The sequence below is a fragment of the Amphibalanus amphitrite genome, unplaced genomic scaffold (genome assembly GCF_019059575.1).
Source record: "Amphibalanus amphitrite isolate SeventyFive unplaced genomic scaffold, NRLGWU_Aamphi_draft 000295F_arrow, whole genome shotgun sequence".
Lineage (NCBI taxonomy): Eukaryota > Metazoa > Arthropoda > Thecostraca > Balanomorpha > Balanidae > Amphibalanus > Amphibalanus amphitrite.
The window spans coordinates 101789-124254 of NW_024881790.1; the positions used below are offsets into that span (position 1 = coordinate 101789).

General features: G+C 49.5%; 2 protein-coding genes and 1 long non-coding RNA gene across 3 annotated transcripts in view; 1 reads left to right on the forward strand and 2 right to left on the reverse strand.

Annotated features, from left to right (window-relative positions):
* The window catches only part of LOC122387710 (guanyl-specific ribonuclease pgl-1-like), an 88303-nt gene that overhangs the window by 62957 nt on the left and 2880 nt on the right, over positions 1-22466 (reverse strand). The gene's annotated exons all lie outside the window — the stretch shown is intronic.
* LOC122387709 lies at positions 13124-15650 on the reverse strand. Its single transcript, XM_043378118.1, has one exon. It carries the CDS (start codon positions 15572-15574, stop codon positions 13931-13933), a length of 1644 nt encoding a protein of 547 aa, XP_043234053.1. The 5' UTR covers positions 15575-15650; the 3' UTR covers positions 13124-13930.
* LOC122387711 lies at positions 20779-21731 on the forward strand. Its single transcript, XR_006257654.1, has 3 exons — positions 20779-20804; positions 21115-21164; positions 21313-21731. It is a non-coding gene; the product is annotated as an uncharacterized LOC122387711 (long non-coding RNA).

A 22466-nucleotide genomic window follows, 5' to 3' on the forward strand; every position in this document is an offset into this window, starting at 1 on the left:
TTAGGAGTCAACCGGAGAAGCTCCAGTATCGGTTAGGCTAGGGAGGTCCTGTGTATGTTGTGTGTAATCGCTATTGTTTGGACCGTGGGATAATTTGGGGAGGATGGAGTGCCAGGAAATCCACTGGCAAGGGCACTTAGGAGTCAACCGGAGAAGCTCCAGTATCGGTTAGGCTAGGGAGGTCGTGTGTGTGTTGTGTGTAATCGCTATTGTTTGGACCGTGGGATAATTTGGGGAGGATGGAGTGCCAGGAAATCCACTGGCAAGGGCACTTAGGAGTCAACCGGAGAAGCTCCAGTATCGGTTAGGTCAGGGAGGTCCTGTGTGTATTGTGTGTAATCGCTATTGTTTGGACTGTGGGATAATTTGGGGAGGATGGAGTGCCAGGAAATCCACTGGCAAGGGCACTTAGGAGTCAACCGGAGAAGCTCCAGTATCGGTTAGGCTAGGGAGGTCCTGTGTGTGTTCTGTGCTCCCCGTATAATCCCTGTGTGCACTGTGTAAAATCAAACAGATAAAGAAAACTGATCGTTGTAAATTGCTCTGGCCAGACACCTTGGAAATGACCTCTTTCCCGACTGTGGGTTGGCATATGGCCTTTTATGCTCCATCCTCCGATCCCTGCCCTTCAGCACTATACTCACACTCGTATTTCAATATTTACAAGTCCCATTTATTTACATACTCCGACGCAACACCTTAAATTCCCTTACACGTCAAATTTAAAAGAAACATTCTGGGCCCAGGCCGCCCATCAACTGAGCCCCACAAGCCGCGCGGTGCGGTACACAGTCGCCCGTCCCTTTCCAGACTCCCCACGGTGTATAATCCCCTCCGTCCGCCTTAATCACCACGGGGCGCCGGACGAGGGTCCACGTCGGCACGCGTCTCGCGCCACGCGCACAGTTACATAGTTTACCGAAATCGAATTGTGAACTTAAGCTACCTAGACTGAAAGTCCCAAGAATAAATTTAACTACCTAAACTGAATGGCCTAAAACATTGCAGACGACACCTAAAAAGGGGAATATAATGTGGCTCACATAGCAGTAACGAGGGGGGGGGTTACTTGAAGGATTTTAGGGACTAGGTGCGCACCCGTGTTCACCGCGTGACCTTACTTGAGATGGAGTCGCTGACATGATGGTCGTGTCCGTCCAGCGCCCGGCCCGGCGGCCAGAGCCGCCGCCGGCGCCGTGATGCCAGCCGCTGGTGTCTCGTGGGCTGTCCGCGATGTCAGACGAGAGACGTGGGCCGAGAGTGCCACCGGCGCGGGATGCGTCGTCCGAGAGAGCGAGGACCAGAGAGAGCGTTCCAGTTCCGTTTCATCAACTTATACTTTTGATGACGTCATACTTCAGAGGGCCGGGCAGCATCTCCTTGTCCAATCTTCGTCCTCCATTCTCAGAAAGTGTGTTTGGCTCCGCCTTCAAACGTTCGTGATTTGCTGAAGTTCGGCACCCCCGGCCATGCAGTCGCACCCTTTCACGTAGCGATCGGGTGGAATTCGCCGCCGGCGCTCACGGCGCCTGAGGTGCCAGGTGGCGGGCCTGGCCCTCCGCTCCCCCTTGTTTTGAAGTCAGCTCCGGCCAGATGTCCTATATTTTGTCGTTGGCGACCGAGTTCCATTTCATCCTGTTTTCGTACAAACCGGGTCGGTCTCCGCTCCCCTTTCTTGTTTTGGTTCAAATCAGGGCCGGTCTGCACTCCCCTCTCCTTGTTCTCTGGCGGGGTGCCGAGCGTGGGACAGAGTCTTGTTTTCCAAAGGCTAAACTGATTAATGGCTCGAGGCTGGCAGAATGGCGCGTTTCGGTATGCTATTTGTTGGCTTCAGATCCGGGTTCTCATGAAGTGGGGTGGTCATCTATAGAGGACCCCTGTTTGTCAGAGCCGACTGCGCCGTCTGTGTGGACGCCAGCTGGGACGGAGAGAGGGTATCACAGCCGATTTAGCCGGCTGACCGTGTCTGTGCGGCGCTCGCAGATGGCCGTGTTTCAGCTTGTGGCACAGCTTGCAGTTCAGCATGAAAAATGAAAAAAATGTAACGCATCTGCGTTACACTTGCTGGAAGGCTGCCTTTAGCTGCTCATCCCAGTATACCGTTTTTGACTTTGTTCCCTTCAGGAGCTCTCTGAAGGGTTCCATAAGAGGCGACGTGATCATGAAAGGTGCGATCTGGTTCACGAGGCCCATGAAGGATCTGACGTCCGTGATGCTAGGTGCCTCCGGCATAGGGAATTCGGCTACAGCCGCCAGCTTGTCACCGGCCGGTCTGAAGTTCTCCCAGCAGAGCTCATAGCCCACAAAGTCTACCTCGCGCCTGCAGAACTTGAACTTGTCGGGAGACAGCGTGATACCGTGCTTGGCGCACGTCTCGAGGTAGTCCCAGCAATGCCAGAAAGCATCCTCGATTGTGTGGTCGAACAAAAGGACATCGTCTACACACTTGAACATCCGCTTTGTACCCTCGATGGCGTCATCATATCGCTTGGTATAAGCGTCTGAGGCGGATACATGGCCCATCGGCGTCCGACGGTATCTGTAACGCCCCCAGGGGGTGATGAACGTCGTCAGATGCTTGCTGCTTTCGGCCAGGGGGACCTGATGGAATCCTGAGAAGGCGTCCAGTGTTGTTTTATATGTGCACCTGGGTACAGACGACGCCATATCGAAGGGGTTGCGGGTGTGGTGCGTCTCGCGTTTGCAGAACTTGTTCAGTTCTTGGTAGTCAACCGTTCGCCTCGGCCGACCGTTAGCTTTTGGCACCACTACCATCGGAGCGCACCACTCAGTAGGTTCTCCGGCTGGTACCTTCTCAATGATGCCTCGACGCTCGTCTTCGTCCAGCTGCGCCTTGACCTCTTTCTCCCAGTGCTTACTTACTGGTATGGGGACGTGCCTGGCATAGGGCGTGGCCCCAGGGAGTAGGTGGATGGTGTGCGGTTTCCCATCCATGGCTGGCAGTGGTTCCGCGTCGGTATTGAATGCGGTGTCTTGGAATTGTTGCCTCGGGAAGCGCTCCAGCATTTCTATGTTGTCTTCACTGGCTGGAAACGGCAGAACGTCTGGTCTGCCCGGATGACGCGGCTCTTCTTCACTCATGCTGCTCGTCATGGCACACGCAGTGGCGGCTGGTACCTTGCTGAGCGGGTGATGCGGAAATTCTCGGTGGACCAGTCCTAGTTGCTTGCAGGCACTCACGGATAGGAACATACGGGTGACGCCGCGCACAAAGAATATGTCTTGGGTCGTCGAGTTCCCAGCCAGCTGTAGAGTGCATCGCGCCCGTCCAAGCACTTCGAGAGATCCCCCTCCTGCGTGGGAAATTTTCTGGTTAGTTTTCTTCAGTGACTTTTTAGGGACCTTGATCTGTTCCATTTGACCTGGGCCTGCCACGCAGCACTCGGCTCCAGTGTCCGCAACTGCACGACAGAGATGCGCCTGACCACTGCCATCTTCGAGCGTGACGGTGACCGTTATCTCTTCCAGACCGGTCCCTTCGTCGTTTTCATTGTTAACGTCGGCTGGTGTCTGGCTCACTGAGGACCAGAGGAGACAACCATTTGCTGTTCGCTCACCCTGCTGGGTCAGTTTTCCGTTCGACGGGCACTGCCACTGGAAATGGCCTTTTCCCTTGCACCTGTAGCACTGAACATTTTTTCTAGATTCAGCGCGGTTCTCATGTTTTCCACTCCTTGGCGTTTTCTTGTCATGTGGGACATCGGCTGGGTCCTTTGGTGCTGTCTTCCATTTGCGGTATGTGGATTTCAGCGCTGCAAGCAGTTGCTGATCACCGTTTGCGGCACAGCTGAGGCTCGCGAGCTCATCTTCGTCCCGTTCATCAAAGTCATGCATCGCACTCACCGCGCCTAACACTCCCTTTTGCTCGTTTCGAGATGATTTTGCGGCTTCGAACTTCTCGATCTTCAGCAACAATTCTTCGAGAGACTTGTAGTCGCTGACATGCTGGTATATATCTATTTTCAGAGCCTCATCCCTCAATCCGACAATGACTCTGTCCATAATGAGCATATCAGATAGGTCTGTTTGGCACGCCGGGCAATGGAAGCTGCATTCAAGTGCCTGCTGCTTACATCGGTGCACGAATTCTTTGCCCGGCTCGGCATCCATCTGTTTCATTTGATGAAACTTGTCTTTCTCTGCCGATCCACGTTCGTGGATCGCCGTATGACTTTCTCCACTGCGTCGAGTGCGTCCGTCACCGATAAGTGCTCCCATCTGTCGGTGTATTCTGCTTCGATGACTCTTTTTAGCTTGTCGTCGCATTGGAGTCTGATGTTTAGGACGGTTGTTCGCGGGCTCCAGCCGGCCATCTCAGCGTACTGCTGGATGTCTCGTCGCCAGATGCGCCACTGTTGGATGGGCATGTGATATTCTGCCTTTTCTGGCAGTGACGACGTCGGAATACGTTCTGGGATTCGTGCTGACGACGCCTGGTTAATCTGTTGCTGCATCTGCTGTTGCTGTTGCTGCATATTCTGCATCATGCTCATGAAAAGTTATTGCTGCTGTGTCATCAGCTGAGCCAGTTTGTCGATTTCCGATGGTGCCCGTTGAGGATTCAATGTCTGTGCCATATCTTCGGTCTGACTCTGATGTGACCCTGCACCGTCCTGGGGATGGGTTACTGTGTCTCCGTGTGTACCTGGCCGAGCCAGCCTAGGCTCTGGGAGTGTCTTGCCGCTTCGAAGCTCCGTGCCACCTGCCTTAATATTTATGTTCGGTTCCGTCATGTTACGTTAAGTTCTTACACGTACACGTTATTTACTAGTTAATGCACTTGTAAATGAACTACCGACCGCGCCATGTATGCAGGGCCCTGTTCATGAAGTCTGCGGCCGCTGCGGCCGGCCGCAGGCTCTAAGCTCCGCCCATTTTTGAAACGTCATCACTCACTCGGCCGCAGCAGCGTTCCATGAACAGCGTCTGCTGTCGAAATAGTTTCCGACAATTGTTAACAACTGAAGCACACCGATAGATAATTTGTTTACAAAATCGTCTCCATGACAACACGGCTTGCGCCTATTTGACTTCAGTGCGCCAAGTTAAGTGCAATTAGTTTTCTTGAGGCTCGGCGGTCGCTGGATTGCGGCCGCAGAGATCGCAGCGGCCGCAGCAAGATGACGTCATACATTCGTCATACTACATGAGCCCCGCCCCTTTTTGTGACGTAACAACCCGGCTGGCCGCAGCGGCCGCAGCGACCGCCGGGGTTCATGAACAGGGCCCAGGTCTCAAGCTACATTATAAGACGATGCCAATACACACGACTGATTTCTATTACGTTCCAGACACACCCCTTGCTCCACCATTCCCCTGAGCGACATACATCATCGATTTAGCTTGACCTTAAATAACACGCATCTTTTGTTCAAAGGCACTTTCAACAGCAACACACCATACAGAGGTAAGTTTTCTTTTTTAAGACCTGTGTATATCATATTTAAAACGTTTTAGTGCATGTTACTGTTGAGAATTGAAGGCTGAATTCACCCAGCAGGATCTTGACGGGCCTAACGCTCTGTGATGGTGAAAGCTCAGAGATAGACGACTGGATATTGCTATTTTTGTTGTCTTATTGATTATATGTATGCTGTTTTTATAATCCATTGGTGAATTGGTGGTGGTGTTGTCTTTTTTCATGAGTTCTATCAACATGTGCCCATTATTTGAGACACCAATCAGTTCACTATTAGCCATGGCTCTGTTCCCGTGGTTGATCCAACCTCCTTAAAGCCACATATACTTGCTGTGATGTGCATTCAACTGATCATGCGTGTCTTCATGAATGTTCTCAGATTCACCTGAAAGTGAATCGGATGGGATTCATACCAGCGAAGCTTATCGGAGCCATTCATCCCAACTGAAGGAAGACACGGGCAGGTGATTGGACTGCTCCAATAGAGGCAGGTACAGTGGATCTTAGTTTAATGATGAAAATTCATTTATTTATTTTTGAAGGCAAGACGCATTTGAAAGCTCGTTCAAAAATATTTCAGGAATTACTATGATCATTTTAATGTCTGGGAAGTTCATTTTACCATAGGTCAAGTTGATGTCAATTTCAGAAATTTTGGAAACGGATATATCCTTACCGATACCAACCAAAACAACTGAGGGTATACCGAACTGAACCAATTTTGGAAAATACGGAAATATTGGTTGAAAACGGAACTCAGGAAATTCTCAATCATACTCTGAAAAAGCTTCTCAGAACATATGTTATGGTTACATATGGAGTTTTTTTTTTAATTCCTAATTCCCTTGATTACTTTTGTTCACAATTCACCATTTCAAAATGTAAAAATAACAAAACAGAAGCAGTGTGTAATAACACTTAAAGTGGCCATCCCATCCCACCTTAACATAAGATTTGAGTTGAGATAGCCAAATTGGGGTCCCTGGCCCCAATTGTAAAATCGCCCGATTGTAAAATCGCCGGTTTCAGCACTCGCAACATCTATAAATGCTTTAAATCGAAATTATTTAATTTCAAAGTTCTAGACCTCGATTCAGAGGGACTAGTGCATTTGAATGCCCCCCTTTGGTCAGGTCCATTCATTGACCTTTGATGACCTTGGTACACTTTTTCGGGTTTTTAATGTTTCTAGGCTAGTTTTTTTTTAGCCGATTTCGAATTAAGCAACCATTTGAACAATTGCGAAGTAGTTTTGGTGCCTTCGTAACATGTTACGATGCTGTCAGTGGTGGTGGACACCTACAATGAATACCCGGTAGTACCCCTACTGGTTGACCTGATCTGACCCGACCCAGCCTAAATGCATAAAGACATCATCTAATCACAACTAACATGAAATTCGTGGTCAGCAACCCGAAAAAATATAACAGCCTCGCTTTGGGAGGCTCTGACGGGTCCCGATTTTCCTGACTTGGGTCTTTGACCTGACCTGGAAGGTCAACCAATAACCTAGGACCTTAAAATTAGGTATCATCGACTGTCTCTCGTCACGGACAACACGCTCGTTTTTTCGCGAAGCTCTAGGCTGATCAGGGGCCGAACGGCAGGGGGCGTCCAACCGACCCCCCACCCAAGTTAAACGCCGGAAAACGCCGCACAGAGGGGAGGGTCAATGGTGATCAAGTATTGAAAATGCTGCGTACAAATCAAACCAAAACCCAATTATAAATGAGGAATGTTTGTGTTAAGTGTAAACATTGTTACCGATCCTCATAAATTGCAGGAAGCATATAATAGAGCATTGCAAAAGGATATACATACATAGATTCACACAATTGCAATGGAACAGGGTATTACACTTAGACAAGATGACAGATTTGTGGTAGGTAGGTAATTTTAAAGTGATAATACTGTTTTAATATTGGATGATAATGGTCAATCCAGTGTTGTTCGGCAGAATGTTTCGGATAATGATGGCAACAAGTTGCCCCCCCCCTCCCCCCAGCGGCTGGCGGGTGGCGCGGAGGCCCAACGTCCGCCGGGCTAAAAATGTCAAATTTTGAGTTTTCGCCCTTTGGAGGCTAAATCGTCGACCTTAGGTCAAATCTGAGAACATAATCGGATATAATTTTGAATGAGCTATCGAATGCGCTTTTCTGTGGCGCGCTTTAACTCTAATCCTTCTCAATGTGTTCGCCGATTTGTGAAAAAGTGTCGAAATTGGGAAACAGCTTAGTAATAGTTTTAAGTGTTTTTTGTTACCTTTATTACCAATGCCGTCAGCGATGACCTGATCGAAAAATGACCCAATTGGTTCTGAAAGATCTTATAACGAGCTATCTTTTGCTTTTGTCTGCGTCTTTCTTGCTTTTGTGTTTGCCGAGATAACCTAGTGTGACCAAATACCCCCCCCGGCCCCCCCACACCTTTACGTAGTCGGCTGAGACCACACCCGGGTGCGGGTTGATTGAAATCCACCTATGCTTTCAAGTTTTTTGAACGTTAAGTTGAGCATGATGAGAAGTACTAAGATGATAGCAATGAACCTGTTGACCATTCCTGCTTAAAAAAAGCAAATTGATACCTTAGCAAATAAAAATACCAGAAACTAATGAATGAGCAGCAGGGTAATTGCTATCATCTTAATAATCCACCTATCTTGAAATAAAGTAAGTTAACTTGTTTTCAGGGGAGACCACGAGCCAGATGGCAAAGTTAATGGAAGCAGACACCCCCAGCGCTTTCAAAGAAGTCACTCCTTCAGTGCCCCACATCGCTGGCGATATCGCGGTGGACGCCGGACGGCATGGCTCTTGTGAAGCCTAACAATCTATAGAGCCGCTGGCGTGCCTTGTAATTGCATACTCGATACTACCAGTAAATCTCTGATTTGCTGGGAGTTGATGATGGGTGAGCGTTCAACTAAAGACCTGGCACTCAGGGCAGCAAACTGTCGCCCTGCAGCACTGAGGCAGTGGCATGTTTTGGTGTCGGCTCCGCCGAGCCTCGGGACGCGTGTGCAGTCGTAGACGCTCTGGTGCCGACTGCCGAGCCTCCCCCCCCCCCCTCTGACGCCGCCGTTCGGCGATTCCCAAGACCGCGGTGCGGGGAGAATATGAGCGACGCAAATCGTATTGTGGGATGCAGCGGGGTGCTTCCTACAGGGTGTCCCAGAATTACCCGGACATTTATTTTCTGGCTAAAAGTACGATTGCGCTCGATTCTAATGATATACAAGCATCATACTTTTATAAGATATCCCTTAGCTATCGAGCTTGGGGACTGTGTGCTTTTGGTGACCGGTAACGACTCGAGTCAAGTATTATCCAGAGTCAAGTAAGAGTAGTCCTTTTCCGTTTTCAGCTTAAGCCACTAATAGGCAACCATGGTGAATCAACTCCCGTTTTCAACTTTGTAAACGGACTTTCGGCATGGTTTTTGCTGGAGAGCTTCAGCAGCTCATCTGCAAGCAGTTAGGATTGAGCAAAGCGCAATTATATCAGCTAACGAAGCCAGAGAGAGCAAGAGATAAACCTGATTGACAAGCTTGGGCTCGGCCAAAAAGGGCCATGAATCAGTTGTCAAACGGGTGGTTGCTTGTCATGGACAACAAACGTCACTGATCCAGCTAAAAACTAGTTAAACGATAGATCAGGATTATCTAAAGAACATCAGTCTACTTTCCACCACTATCTTCGCAAAATTTTGGAATTTGGGGTCCCTCACCCGAAAAATATGCGAAAACTACGGGAAAAGCAGCGAAAATCACTACAATTCATCCCAAAAATATAACATATACAACAAAAAATTATATTGAAGCACACTTTGTGGTCTAACGAAGGTATTCTGTCATTTGAACCGCCCGAAAAAGGCGTGTGTGAACGTCAGATGGCTACAACGCCCCAACAGCAGAGACGGCCAGGCACCCGTCGAAAATCAAATTGTGAGACATTTTGAGCCACCGTGCACTCATTCGGCTTGATATGATGGCCCAACGACAGCCGTTAGCACAGAGTACTACTGCGGTAATATTCTACCAGTAAAAAAACTGGATGCCGTAAACCAAATGGCCATGAACGGGTTTGTTTTGGAAACCAAATCTGTTGGAAGCCAAAGGTCCCGCCATGTTCAGACATGGAGCTTCTCCACTTCAGATGTAAAAAACGCGGCAAAAGTGGTGTAGGCAGCAATTTTTGTTTTGGGGGATAATGCCTTATGACCTGGGAACACTTTGATGTTAAGTTTATCTTATATGATCGTATTATCCTCCGGCAACAGGTCAAAGAAAACAGGCCTTCACCCAGTTTCGGGAGAGCCGTAAAACAACTGAGACCAGCAATGGCTGGCATTTTCAATCATTATCGGCTGATCTTGTAACAAGCGTATCTATTGCATGTGCTATTTCACAGCCACCCTAGTTGACTACATAGGACGATAAAAAGAAAAAAGCGCAATCATGTTTGCCTTATTTTATACGCTAATTAACAATGTCCGGGTAATTCTGGGACACCCTGTACGTAGTTGGAGTGTTGGAGTTGGTAGCGTTTGATTCGTCTTCCACGCATAAGTGACTTGGTCGCTTTTGTCATTGGTTTGTTTGTCTAGATCCATTGGCTATCGTTTGTGTTACAAGCAATCATAGTCCGTTTTATTTTAAGTCAGACCCTTACTGTAAACGTCTCAGTTTGAGCACAGCACGAAACTTGTTCGGTGAATTACTTGGAAAACTGGGTTGCGTACATTGTATACCACGGATGATCAACTTAATCGAAATTGTTTTTAGATGACTCCCATTTCACCTACTCGCATTTCGTATTCGGTCATATTTTCAACCCCAGGCGATACTTGACTCGCCGGAAATTAGAACTGAACTCAGCAATAAAGTGCACGGCCTTTATCATTACGGTACTTCATCGAAGTTAAAAACATATTTGGAAAATATTATATCTTCAGTAAAGTGTGCGCTATCCAGTTTTCCCAGTCATTCTCTCAGAAAATCTCGTGCTGTGTTCAATAACAGTGATGGTCGAGCTGAAATAAAACGGACTATGCAAGTTCGCCCATCGTGTTTAATGCGTGTACGAGAATGGTCTTGTCGGCGGGTCGATGGGCTCCATGTAGGGGCCAGAGTTAGTATCTTGAAGTTGAACGCTTTGGAGCCTTTCATCGTCTTTCAGCGTATAGTTCATGATGTGCGCATGTTATTTCGTTTCAGTCATCGGTGCGAAAAGCGTTATATTACTAATAAAAAACACGAACATCTATTTCTGCGTTTTATGCCTATTTGTTCATTCATATTTTCATAGGCGGTCTTTTTAGAAATTTCAGCCTTTTCAGGATTTTATTCAGCCTTGTCGCCTCCTCGCGTGGCCCAGCTGCAGCCCTATATATACTGCGGCTACCGCAGCTGCCGCATCTCCAAATGGCTACGGCCGCCCACCCGGGTCAGGTGGTTTATCTGCTAAAGGAGTGCTAAAGGGGTGCTATTGCATGGTTTTATTGGGGTGCTATTGCCCTGCTATTCGTGTGCTATTTGGGTACTACCAAAGAATAGCACCCGAATAGTAGCAGGTTTAGTACTGTAAAGGTGCTGGTTTTTGGCACCGATCCATAGGGGAGTAGCCTGGATACTAAGTAGCACCCATAGGGTGCTTAAAATTAGAACCTTATTAGCATGCTGGTAGCATCTTTACCCTACTAAATGAATGCTAGCAAACTAGCACCTTTAGAGTGCTAGGTTGTTAGTAGCCGTTTAGCACCCTCTTAGAACCTCAAATTAGCAGCTTGTAGGTGCTTGTTTTTGGCACGAGATTTAGCACCTCAGGCATGCTAATCTTTTTCTACAGTGTACGGGCGAGGGTTAAGAAATGCATCTATCATGGTCATGAAGTAGTTACGAGAAATTGCTAAGATTCAGTTCAAGATTTTGGAAAATGCGGATCGATAATCAATAATCGAAGATAGCCATTTGATTGTTCATGGCATTGGCAGTCTAATGGCGTTTACGGCATGTCTGTATGTCTTTTCTGTGATTTTATATGATTTTTTGAACATATGCCGTTTTTGGTCGTTAACTCAGAAATCATGACGTCACTAAAACCTCGATATCTCAAAAAATTTCCGACCGATTTTTTTGAAACTTTGTCACAATACACTTCAATCAATTCCCTACAGGTACTCAAAAGTTGGCGCGCCTGCGGCGCGCCGTTTTTATGCTATGGCCCGGCGAAAAAAGTGGGGGCGTTTAACGCCCCCCCCCCCCCAGCAACTCGCGGGTTAACACTGGTTGCGGCGGGCGGCCGGCTCCCCTCCTTAGTGAAGATATCCGCACCGCTAGATGGCAGCCCGCTCCGCGGGTACACCGATAACAATGGGAAGCGGGCAGGGGCGGCGGATTCGGGGGGCAGGGGGGGGGGGGGCAGCTGCCCTCCCCTGGCAAACTCGTGGGGGGGGGGGCAAAAGTATCTTTTTGCCCCCCCCCCCCATAATTTGTGACAAAGCTTAGACAAGAAACCATATACCTGATTATTCTGTTCGATCATCTGAAAATGTAACCAGATGCCCATATACTTTATCATACGTTGCCTTTCTTAAATGGCAAGCGTTCACGTTCAATTGAAGTTTTCCGCTCTTCAACCTAGTTTTGGAGGCATTACACTATGCAACAAAAAATGAAAAATTTTTATGTTCCTGGAAAGCGACCGAATTTTTCTTATTCATTGGGTCCTGTTACGGCGAACGACGACGAACCGGAGGACCAAACGTTAGACGAAACGGTTAACGACTGATAGGTATTTATATTATGCTGGAAATCATTGAGATAGATGACTAAAGGAACTGACGCATGAAGCGAGCAGGAAACGACGAGACGAGAATGAATGTGAATGAGTGACAGATGAATGATATAAAACGAGCAAGGCGAGTCGATCACTTAATTCAAGTACGAAATACGAAAAACACGTAACGAATATTTTCGAAGCACACAAGTTCACAAACTCGTTTTCCAAAAATACACAAAAATACATCAAATTTCATAATCTCGTGATAATGTCACACGCGCGACGTAACAAGGTGATCCGCTGCGCGGCGGCAACACCCTCCCCCCTGAATGTGAGCACGCGCGTAAAGGCATCGTCGGGTGGGTCCCACCACGCAGCTACACTTCGCAGTCTCACTGATTGTCATAGACGGTCTGCTCGAGAAGGCATACCTTGGACGCCGGCCTCTGTAACAGCCTCTCTCGGCAGCGCAGCTCTACCGATCGCACACGGCCGTCTGCGCCCAGGAAGACGCGCACCACATGCGCTAGGGGCCACAGGCCTCTTGGGACATTGTTCTCCACGAGCAGCACTAAAATCACCAGTCTGAAGGTTCCGCTGCTCTTGCTGCCACTTCTTACGCTGAGTAAGGCACGGCACATAGGGGAGAGTGGGGCACATTCGTGCACAAAATGCGGGATAACTCCAAATTCCTGTTTTTTTTTTTTTTGGTTGGTGCAATGGTAAAATTGTTGATTGTAGCATGAAAATGAACCATTGCAGATATTTTTCTTTGTTGAAGGTTTTTCGCTAAGATCGTTTTTTATACCTCAAAATTGACTTTAATAACTCAAGACGGTTTGCACGAAACTGCCCCATGTATGGGGCAGATTCGTGCGAGGGGTGGGGCAGGTTCGTTCAGTATGGAGCATTTACGTTCAACCCGCAACGTTCCAGGAATTACCCAGAATTACCAGATATTTACCAAAAATATTGTCAGGGGGCAACCAATAAGCTTTTCACGAGAAATTTATCCACAATAATGATTGCCCAACACATGCAGAAAGAATGGGATGACCAAAAATAATGTATTCTGTCACTGGCAAAATAAAACAAAACTAACCAAAGTATGACAACACAGCACACTACCGCAGAACCGGAAGTGGGCCTTGTGGCCGACGGTGGGCTCCTGCGGGCGACAGATAATGTCCTCAAACGGGACCGCGAACTAGCAAAACAAAAACACTGGGAAAACAAAACAAAAACAACCAAAATATAACGGCACACTTCCCTGAGCTTTCTTAGCTTCCATGAGCCCTACCCTGCGCTCAACTATACAACTCACGAGATCACACTCAGCCAACTAGCCTACATTTCCTTCGTATCAACACTGCCGCAGATCCGAACGTGGGCCTTGCGGCCGGTGCCCTTGGTGGTTGGCTCCTGCAGGCGACAGATGATGTCCTCAAACGGGACCGCGAACACGTCTCCTTCGGCGCTTTTGAAAAGCGTCTTGGACGTATCGACGCTCTGATAGCCGTGCTTGATCGTCTCCCCGTCGTCCTCGTCTGTGTCGGCGGTGGCGGCCGCGACGTAGCGAAAGCTGGCCTTCTTGCGGGCGCCGCCGTGGATCGTCACCAAAAATCAATTACCTGCCCTGATATCACTGGCGTTCACCACCAGAGCGAACGACTTCAGGTCGGCGCATCGGGCCTCATCGATCGTGGTGAGATCAATGTCCTCGTTGTTGTCCTCGTGGCCTGAGCCGGTTGGGATGGGTGACGGTGTGAGAGTTTCTGTTGCTGGCGATCGGCGATGCCGCCGCCGACGTCTGGGGGAGTCGCTTCTTGGCATCGACTTTCCGCCGTTTCGTCTCCAGCTCCTCGACATTGTGCTTCTCTGGCGAAGACGTTATGATGCGAGAGTAGCCCTTCTTTCTGCCCGTCTTGCGCTCGGCCACCTGGAAGCGCGGAAGAGGCCGGATGGTCTCCAAGACAGACTGATCTTCCGCGTCGGCGGTTTCGTTACCGACCACTTGCGGAATGAAGACACTCTCGGCGGCGAATGACTCCTCGGGGAAGATGTTGGAGTCGAGCGGGAAGATTCCCGTGGCGCGGAAACCAGACAGAATGTTTGACGGCGTCATTCCGAGCTCGAATGGGCGTCGGAAGATTGCCGGCAGATCGTAGATGGAGGGACGCCGGCCGGGATGGCTGAGCATGTACTCTGTCATGGACGTCTGGTAGAAGCGCTTCACCGGCCCATACACGGAAACGTCGAGCGGCTGGAGGCGGTGAGAGCAGTGTGGCGGGAATGTTAGAATGACGACTCCCGCCTCCCGCGCCTCCATGATGAGCGCCAAGCTCATATGGCTCTCGTGATTGTCCATCAGGAGGAGCACAGGCCGCTCCTTCGACGGCTTGGCGTGCTTCACAAAGTGCTGGAAGGCAAGCAAGAACACCTCTGATGTCATCCATCCTTTGGGAGTTGCGTATCCATCAGAGCCGGCCGGGCCGCCATCCACGAACGAATCGCTATAGCGGACTCGGGGGAATACGAAGAAGGGTGGCATCGCGTTGCCCGTCGCGTTTACCGCGCAAGCCACGGTAACGAGGGTGCCGCGCTCGGCGGCCGTGATGGAGCCCACCTGCTTGGCGCCCTTCTGCGCTACCACCTTTTCCATCTCCGCTACCGTCGTGATACCCGTCTCGTCCAAGTTGTAGATGGACTCAGGCGGGAACTTGTTTTTCTCCATGACGGCGCGGAGGTTGTTGAAGAAGGCGTCCTTGCTTTTCCTGGTGAAGCCAATCGCCCGGTGCAGAGACGTTGCCTCCGGCTTACGGATGGACAGCTGGTTCCGGGCGAGGAATGACCGCAGCCATTCGACCCCGGCCTTCCTTTGTCTGCGCCAGTTTGCTGGGATGGGCTTCGCTTTGTGCAGGGCGAACTCGTATGCGAGCTCACGCGTTCTCTTCGCTGAGAGACCGTGGAGCATTTTGGTGCAGGTCGTCAGGTAGTTACTTAGTTCGGCCTCTTCCTCGGCACTGAATACTTGACGAGACACGTACGAGCGTGGCTTCATCGCCTTCAGCGCGTCACGCATCGTTTGTACGGGGAGGCCGACAGCGCGTGCGGCTGCGCGGATAGAGTAACCGTCCGCGATCAGCCAGCGAGCTCTCGCCACCATCTCGGGGGAAGTCACTCTCCGCGCGGTCTTCCGTGTATAGCGGCGGACCATTTTGTGTCTGTGAATATGGAGGCCGCCACTTCTGGCCACACCGGCCGCAATCATCCGCCCCAGCCCCCGGTCCAAGCAAGTCTGCCGGCCATCGGCCCGCATCCCCTGACCGCCGACTGCCGAGGTCACGTGACTCATACGTCACGACGCCGCAGGCACCGTGGCCGGCGGCACCGTCCGCCGAGACTGAACCAGGCGAGGGCGGCTTCATAAACTAAATTATTACAAATAGGCATGGAACGCAAAAACGAGAAAATAACATGCACGAATGTGCCCCACAGTGCATGCACGAACCTGCCCCACAGCGTTGTTTTTTATATATTGCAAAATTTATTGCTGATAGATGGCACTTTATTGAACGGAGAAGTTTGCAACAGTTCCGTGGATAGAGTGAGCTTCTTCACGGTGATTTTTGAAAAGCTGAGCCCTATCTACGACTCAGAATCACAAAAATAGATGCTTTGACAAAGGTTTGGAAAACGTTCGAAGAATGCAACTTTGCGATTTTATCAAATATAGTAGCGGGTCCAGCGTTGTCTTCTAAAGTGAACAGGGGGTGGCAATGCTAGGAATGTTTTTGTAATTTACCTTGAGCATGGACAGCCACTCGAATTCCCATAAACTGCCATGAACGAATGTGCCCCATGCACGAATGTGCCCCACTCTCCCCTACTCTTTGCTCCAAAGCGACTCTGTCTGCCCCCACTCTCAGCTGACGGTCTAGCTCCTCTTCCCGCGCAGGTTCACGATGCACGTGCATCACGTGTTGTGTTGTGGGAGGCACCAGTCCGGTCACCTGCCCCGAGAGGGCCCAGCCAAAGTCCGTCTTTATCGCGACCGGCTGACCCTTTTTCGCGATACGAATATCTCTCTGAATGATCGCTGCGGAGAGGTTAGCGTCGAGCAGTATCTTCACTTGGTTCGGGTGAGCGTCTCGAATATCCAGCCCTTGGATATGCTCCCACTTGCTTCTCTCCGAGCAGCTTATCTTGGGCGATGGCACGCTGAGTGTCGGTACCGACCAGACTTCGTCCACGGTCACCGAGCTGATGGTCGCATCACGCGACAGAGGACACAGGTCTAATGATACTTTCATCGCCGTTCTTGTCCGTCCACTCCCTTCGACATCATCCAGACACAGTGACTGTGCTTCTCCATCGATTTTCAGATATTTCAAAATGTCTTCACTACAGAGCGATATTTGAGCCCCTGAGTCCAGTAGGGCGAATGTGTCGACGAATTTTCCTCCTGAACCCATCACACGAACGGGTACAACCTGCAGTAGCGTTCTCGTTGTACTTGGTGCTGAGCTTGGAGCGGCGGCGGCAACCGTACGGCGAGATGCACGGTCTCCACAGTCAGGAGGGCGTGCTAGCACCCGTCCGCTACCGTGTAGCGTACTGTGGTGCCTCCCAGTGCAGCCCTCTTCACCGCACTGAAGCTCAGACTCGCAGAGTCTCGATTGATGCCCCAGCTCGAGGCACGAGAAGCAGCGACCTGACTGAGCGACAAATCTTGCTCGCTCATTCTTTGTCTTCTCCATATAAGATGGGCAGTCAGGAAGGTTGACGTGACGCTGGTCACAGGCGCACGTCTCTGCATTCCTCGGTCGGCCAGACGAAACAGGACGATTTGATGCCCCAGTACCTCTCAGCCCAGTGGCAGCCATGACGCTGGCTTGGTTGGCCGTAGCAGGGCTGCTAGTGTTCGACCGGCTCTGCCGGCGGGACGAGCCTTCTGTCCGCTCTCTTGGATGCGATCCATTTCGTGGCCCGCAGTGGATAGGCTGGTCAGACGAGTTCAGGCCGATTCGTACTTGTTTTTCCAGCCAGTCACTGAAGCTGACCAGTGACGGATGAACCGGCTCCATTTCTAGGACTTCCTTGCCCCACTCGCGTCGTAATTCACTCGGGAGCTTAGCGACGGCACGACGAAGATTCTCGCTGCTCTGCAGGTCACCAGTGAAGCCCATGTTCAGCAGAACCTTCACAGCGCAGTGCACCGCCGCCTGGTACCTCTCTAGACCGGCGACATCCATGTGCCGTACCGGCGGAGCGCTGAATATTGTCGCGAGATTGGCCTGCACGATATCTTTCTCGCGTCCGAATCTTCTCGTTAGTGTTTCGAGGGCGACCTGATAATACGCTCCATCAAACAGCATGCCTTGAATTAGCTGTCGCGCGAGTCCGGTCACCGATGATTGGAGGTGGGCCATCTTCTCTGCGTCTGACAGGTAATCTTGTTCATGGACGAGCGTTTTGAATAAGCCAATCCAGCGTGGCCACTCGCTTGAGCTGCCGTTGAACCGTGGAAGGTGAATCTGTGGCACGCTTCTGTGGCCGGCAGGTCTCGGAGAGGAATGGCGTCGTCTCTCCGTCTCGGTTCTCGTCCGCTGCCTGTCGACCCCTCCCGTAGGAGGATTCTGCTCAGCTCGATCTTCCCTCAGAGGAGCGGTGGTAGCATCTGCAGGTACTGGTTCAGACTGAATCCTCTCTGGATGCGTCGCGTGAGTGTCTCCAACCTCGGCCGCGTTATCCTCGCTGGGTTCGCAGCTGTCGTTCGCTTCATCCAATCGCTCCCACGTCAGGTCACTCTCAGCAGCCTGTCGTAGCTTGGCCTCCAATTCCGATAATTTTGCCGCGTCTTCTGCCTTTTTTAGTTTTTTCTTTCTCTCCAATATCCTTCGCTCCTTTTCGATTTTCTCCTCTTCCTCTTCCAAGGCAAGCTGCTTTTGAAGCTGCTTGAGAGCGGCTCTTTTCACCCGTGCAGCCACCTCAGCCTGGCGGCAGGCTTGTTTGGAAGTGGCAGAGGCGTCAGTTAAAGCCGACGATCGAGACACGGTTGAGCCCGTTACCGAAACGTCGTCTTCGACTCTGGTCACGAGGTGCTCCTTTATCTTTCTTTTGATATCTTGCTGAGTTTGTCTTATGTCAGCCAGATAAGCCGCAGCTGCTCGTTTCTGGCCGTCATCCGTGAGTGCACCAAGAAGTTCTTCGTTCACTTCGTCAATCTCTCCCACCAGGTCGTCGATTTGCAGCAAAACTCTCTCGATGTCACTTCTGGAAGCGTTAACCAAGATGAGTGACTCCACCTTGTTGCAGGCTCTGGTAAACTGTGACTTCTTGGAACTCCTTTTCTTCTTTACTTCTTCTGGGACTGTATCCATTTTACGTTAGATATATGAACTCTAAGGGTTAATCAGCTCATACGTTACTGTAAATTAATACATATATGAATGCATTGAGTTGACTTGATAACGAGAACGAACGATCCGGCCCGGAGGACCAAAATGTTACGGCGAACGACGACGAACCGGAGGACCAAACGTTAGACGAAACGGTTAACGACTGATAGGTATTTATATTATGCGGGAAATTATTGAGATAGATGACTAAAGGAACTGACGCATGAAGCGAGCAGGAAACGACGAGACGAGAATGAATGTGAATGAGTGACAGATGAATGATATAAAACGAGCAAGGCGAGTCGATCACTTAATTCAAGTACGAAATACGAAAAACACGTAACGAATATTTTCGAAGCACACAAGTTCACAAACTCGTTTTCCAAAAATACAAAAAAATACATCAAAGTTCATAATCTCGTGATAATGTCACACGCGCGACGTAACAAGGTGATCCGCTGCGTGGCGGCAACAGGTCCTATCATAACCGAAATGGGCATTTGTTTTGATCTGAAAATGCTTTTCCGGTTTTCAGAGACGATTTTCGATTTTTGGCCCCGAAATTCGGTTTTTGGCCCACCGTGTCCGGTGTAATTGAGTAATCGACTCGTGGTAACTTTCATCGCCTTTCCTATGCCACAAGCTTTCGAATGATATCCGGTTTCGCATATTTGCATGTAAAAATAACGTCATAAATCTATGTTAAAGTAAGAAAATGTTGAAATTTGGTAAAAATTTGACTTTTTTTAATTTCATTTCAAAATAGAGAAAAAACTAAAGACCCTATCTAAATTCTGAGCCCAGTTCCTTGAATAGCGCTCAATTTCCGTTCGGAAGGTACTTTTTTTAGTGCATTTTATGGGATTCCTGTGGCGTCCAGATTGAGTTAACCTAAACACATATCCTAGGTCATATCACATAGCATTAACCTGATAACGTATGTTAACGCCATAGGGTCAACGAGGGGTCAACTGAGGTCATGTTGTTGACCCCTTGTGACCTCGGGTCACACGCAGGAACTTACTTTTGAGCAGTCCTGTCGCTCAGAATCTTGATCTGTACCTCCATTTGTTACAATGGTTCTTCATGCACTGAACACATATTGTCATGGTTATGGCTGGGGGCCCATTTTTCCAGTGACTCAATCTGGACGCCACAGTAAACCGATAAAATGCACTAAAATAGTACCTTCCGAACGGAAATTGAATGCCCTTCAAGGAACTGGGCTCAGAATTTGGATAGGGTCTTTAGTTTTTTTTTCTCTATTTTGAAATAAAATCAAAAAATGTCAAATTTTTTACAAAATTTCAACATTTTCTTACTTTAACATAGATTTTTGACGTTATTTTTACACGCAAATATGCAAAACCGGATATCATTCGAAAGTTGTTCAGTATTGTAAGACATGTTTATAAAGTCTGATGGCCAAGAGTTGCGAACGAAAATTATAATTAAAATCTAAATCTTTTTTTTGTATTTCAGACGTTTCGACAACACTGTGTCATCGTCAGTAATTGATATAAAATATTTCTTGAAGTCACAAATCACATTTTAAAAATAACATCAGCATTAAGATTTTTTTTCTTAATGCTGATGTTATTTTTAAAATGTGATTTGTGACTTCAGGAAATATTTTATATCAATTACTGACGATGACACAGTGTTGTCGAAACGTCTGAAATACAAAAAGATTTAGATTTTAATTATAATTTTCGTTCGCAACTCTTGGCCATCAGACTTTATAAATCATTCGAAAGCTTGTGGCATAGGAAAGGCGATGAAGGTTACCACGAGTCGATTACTCAATTACACCGGACACGGTGGGCCAAAAACCGAATTTCGGGGCCAAAAATCGAAAATCGTCTCTGAAAACCGGAAAAGCATTTTCAGATCAAAACAAATGCCCATTTCGGTTATAATGACACCTGTTGTGTAACGGCCGAGGCTGTTGTGTGACGGCCGAGGCCCGAGACTGGGTGACCTTGACCGGCGGGCGGTCAAGGCCGTGTCTGGCGCGGCGGTGCGGCGCCGGGGCGGAGGGCAGTTGTCAGTTGAGAATACAGAGCCGACCGAGAAGGGCGTGTCTGGAGCAGCTGCCTAGCGGAAGGTGGAGCTGGAGCAGGAGGGGAGTGCGAGGGAGAGGACACAACATTGGCGACGAGGATCTGTCTACTGCAGGCATTGGTAAGCGGCCTCACAGCGCTATGGAAACCGGCGTTATTCCACCGATTGCTCCCTTTGACTGTTCGGACCCCGGGAAGTGGGAACAGTGGAAGATAAGTTTTGATTATTATCTCGTGGCATCAAATGTTACCGACGAGGCTCGGAAGGTTGCGTTGTTCTTGCACATGGGTGGGTCTGAGTTGCAAGAGTTGTTTCATGCCGTGTCTGACCCCGCCGTCAAGATAGAGGCGTTGAAGCAGGCCATTGACGTGCTTGACGGTCAGTTGTTACCACGTAAGAACGTGATTTATGAACGGCATATTTTTCGCAGAGAGGCCCAACGCCAGGATGAAGGAGTTGATGCATTTGTGGCCCGCCTCCGTAAGTTGTCACGGACTTGTGAGTATGGCCCGCTACAGGAGGATATGATACGGGATCAGCTGGTAGATAAATGTTCGAGCCACAAGCTCCGTTGTGCCTTACTGCGTGAGCCCAGTCTCACCCTTGCTACTGCTGTTTCCATTGCCAGGACGATGGAGGAGGTTGACAAGCAGGCGGAGGTGATGGAGAGTGGCGGAGGCCAGGAGAGCGGCTTCGCAGAGGCTCATGCCGTCCGTCACAGAGGTCAGCAGCGGCTCGCCACCGGGAGTCGCAAGGCAGACGAGCCTTCCGAAGGTGAGAAGCAGAAATGTTTTCGGTGTGGCCGGAAGAATCACGACTCTGAAGATTGCTTCTTTCAGGGCAGAAAATGTTTCAATTGTGGGAAGCTAGGACACATGGCAAAGATGTGCCGAAAACCGCGGCTTGATGCTAAACGCTCACAGGCTAATGTGGTGTCTGAACATGAGGATCATGTGTTCGGAGTCACGTCTAATTCTACGGCTGCCCGGTTCCCAGTGCAGGTTGGTGACGCTGTCTGTCACGTGTTGATCGACTCGGGAGCCACCTGCAACGTGATGGGGGAGGATACGTTCATAGCGAATTTCACAGGCGTTGAACTCGAGCCCAGTGGCATTAACTTATACTCTTATGCCTCTCGAAAGCCAATGCATGTGCTTGGCAGGTTCCAGGCCCAGGTTTCTCATGGTGACGAGAGCACGTCTGCAGTATTCTACGTCGTTCCAGGGCGCAATGCATTTCTTCTGGGGAAGGAGACGTCGGAGAAACTGGATCTACTCCGCGTCGGTCCACAGGTGAGAGTGGTGACATCTGACAAAAAGTTTGTTGGACAGCATGAGGAATTGTTCGCAGGCCTCGGAAAGCTGAAGGGTTTTCAGCTACAACTGGCAATCAACCAAGAAGTGAAGCCGGTTGCTCAGCGACTGCGGCGGATCCCGTTCTCTGTCCAGCCAGCGGTGGAGGCCAAGCTGGATGAACTTCTTCAGCACGACATCATCGAAAAGGTGACTGGGCCAACCCCTTGGGTGTCTCCCATTGTTGTCATTCCGAAGAAGGACGGCCAGATCAGACTATGTGTTGACATGCGTCAAGCAAATAGTGCTATTGTCCGTGAGCGACATCCCATGCCTACCATTGACGACCTGCTTCACGAGATGAATGGTGCAGTCATGTTCTCAAAACTGGATCTCTCACAGTCATTCCATCAAATAGAGCTGGACCAGAGTTCTCGAGAAATCACCACGTTTGTCACCCACAAGGGTCTCTTCCGATATAAAAAACTAT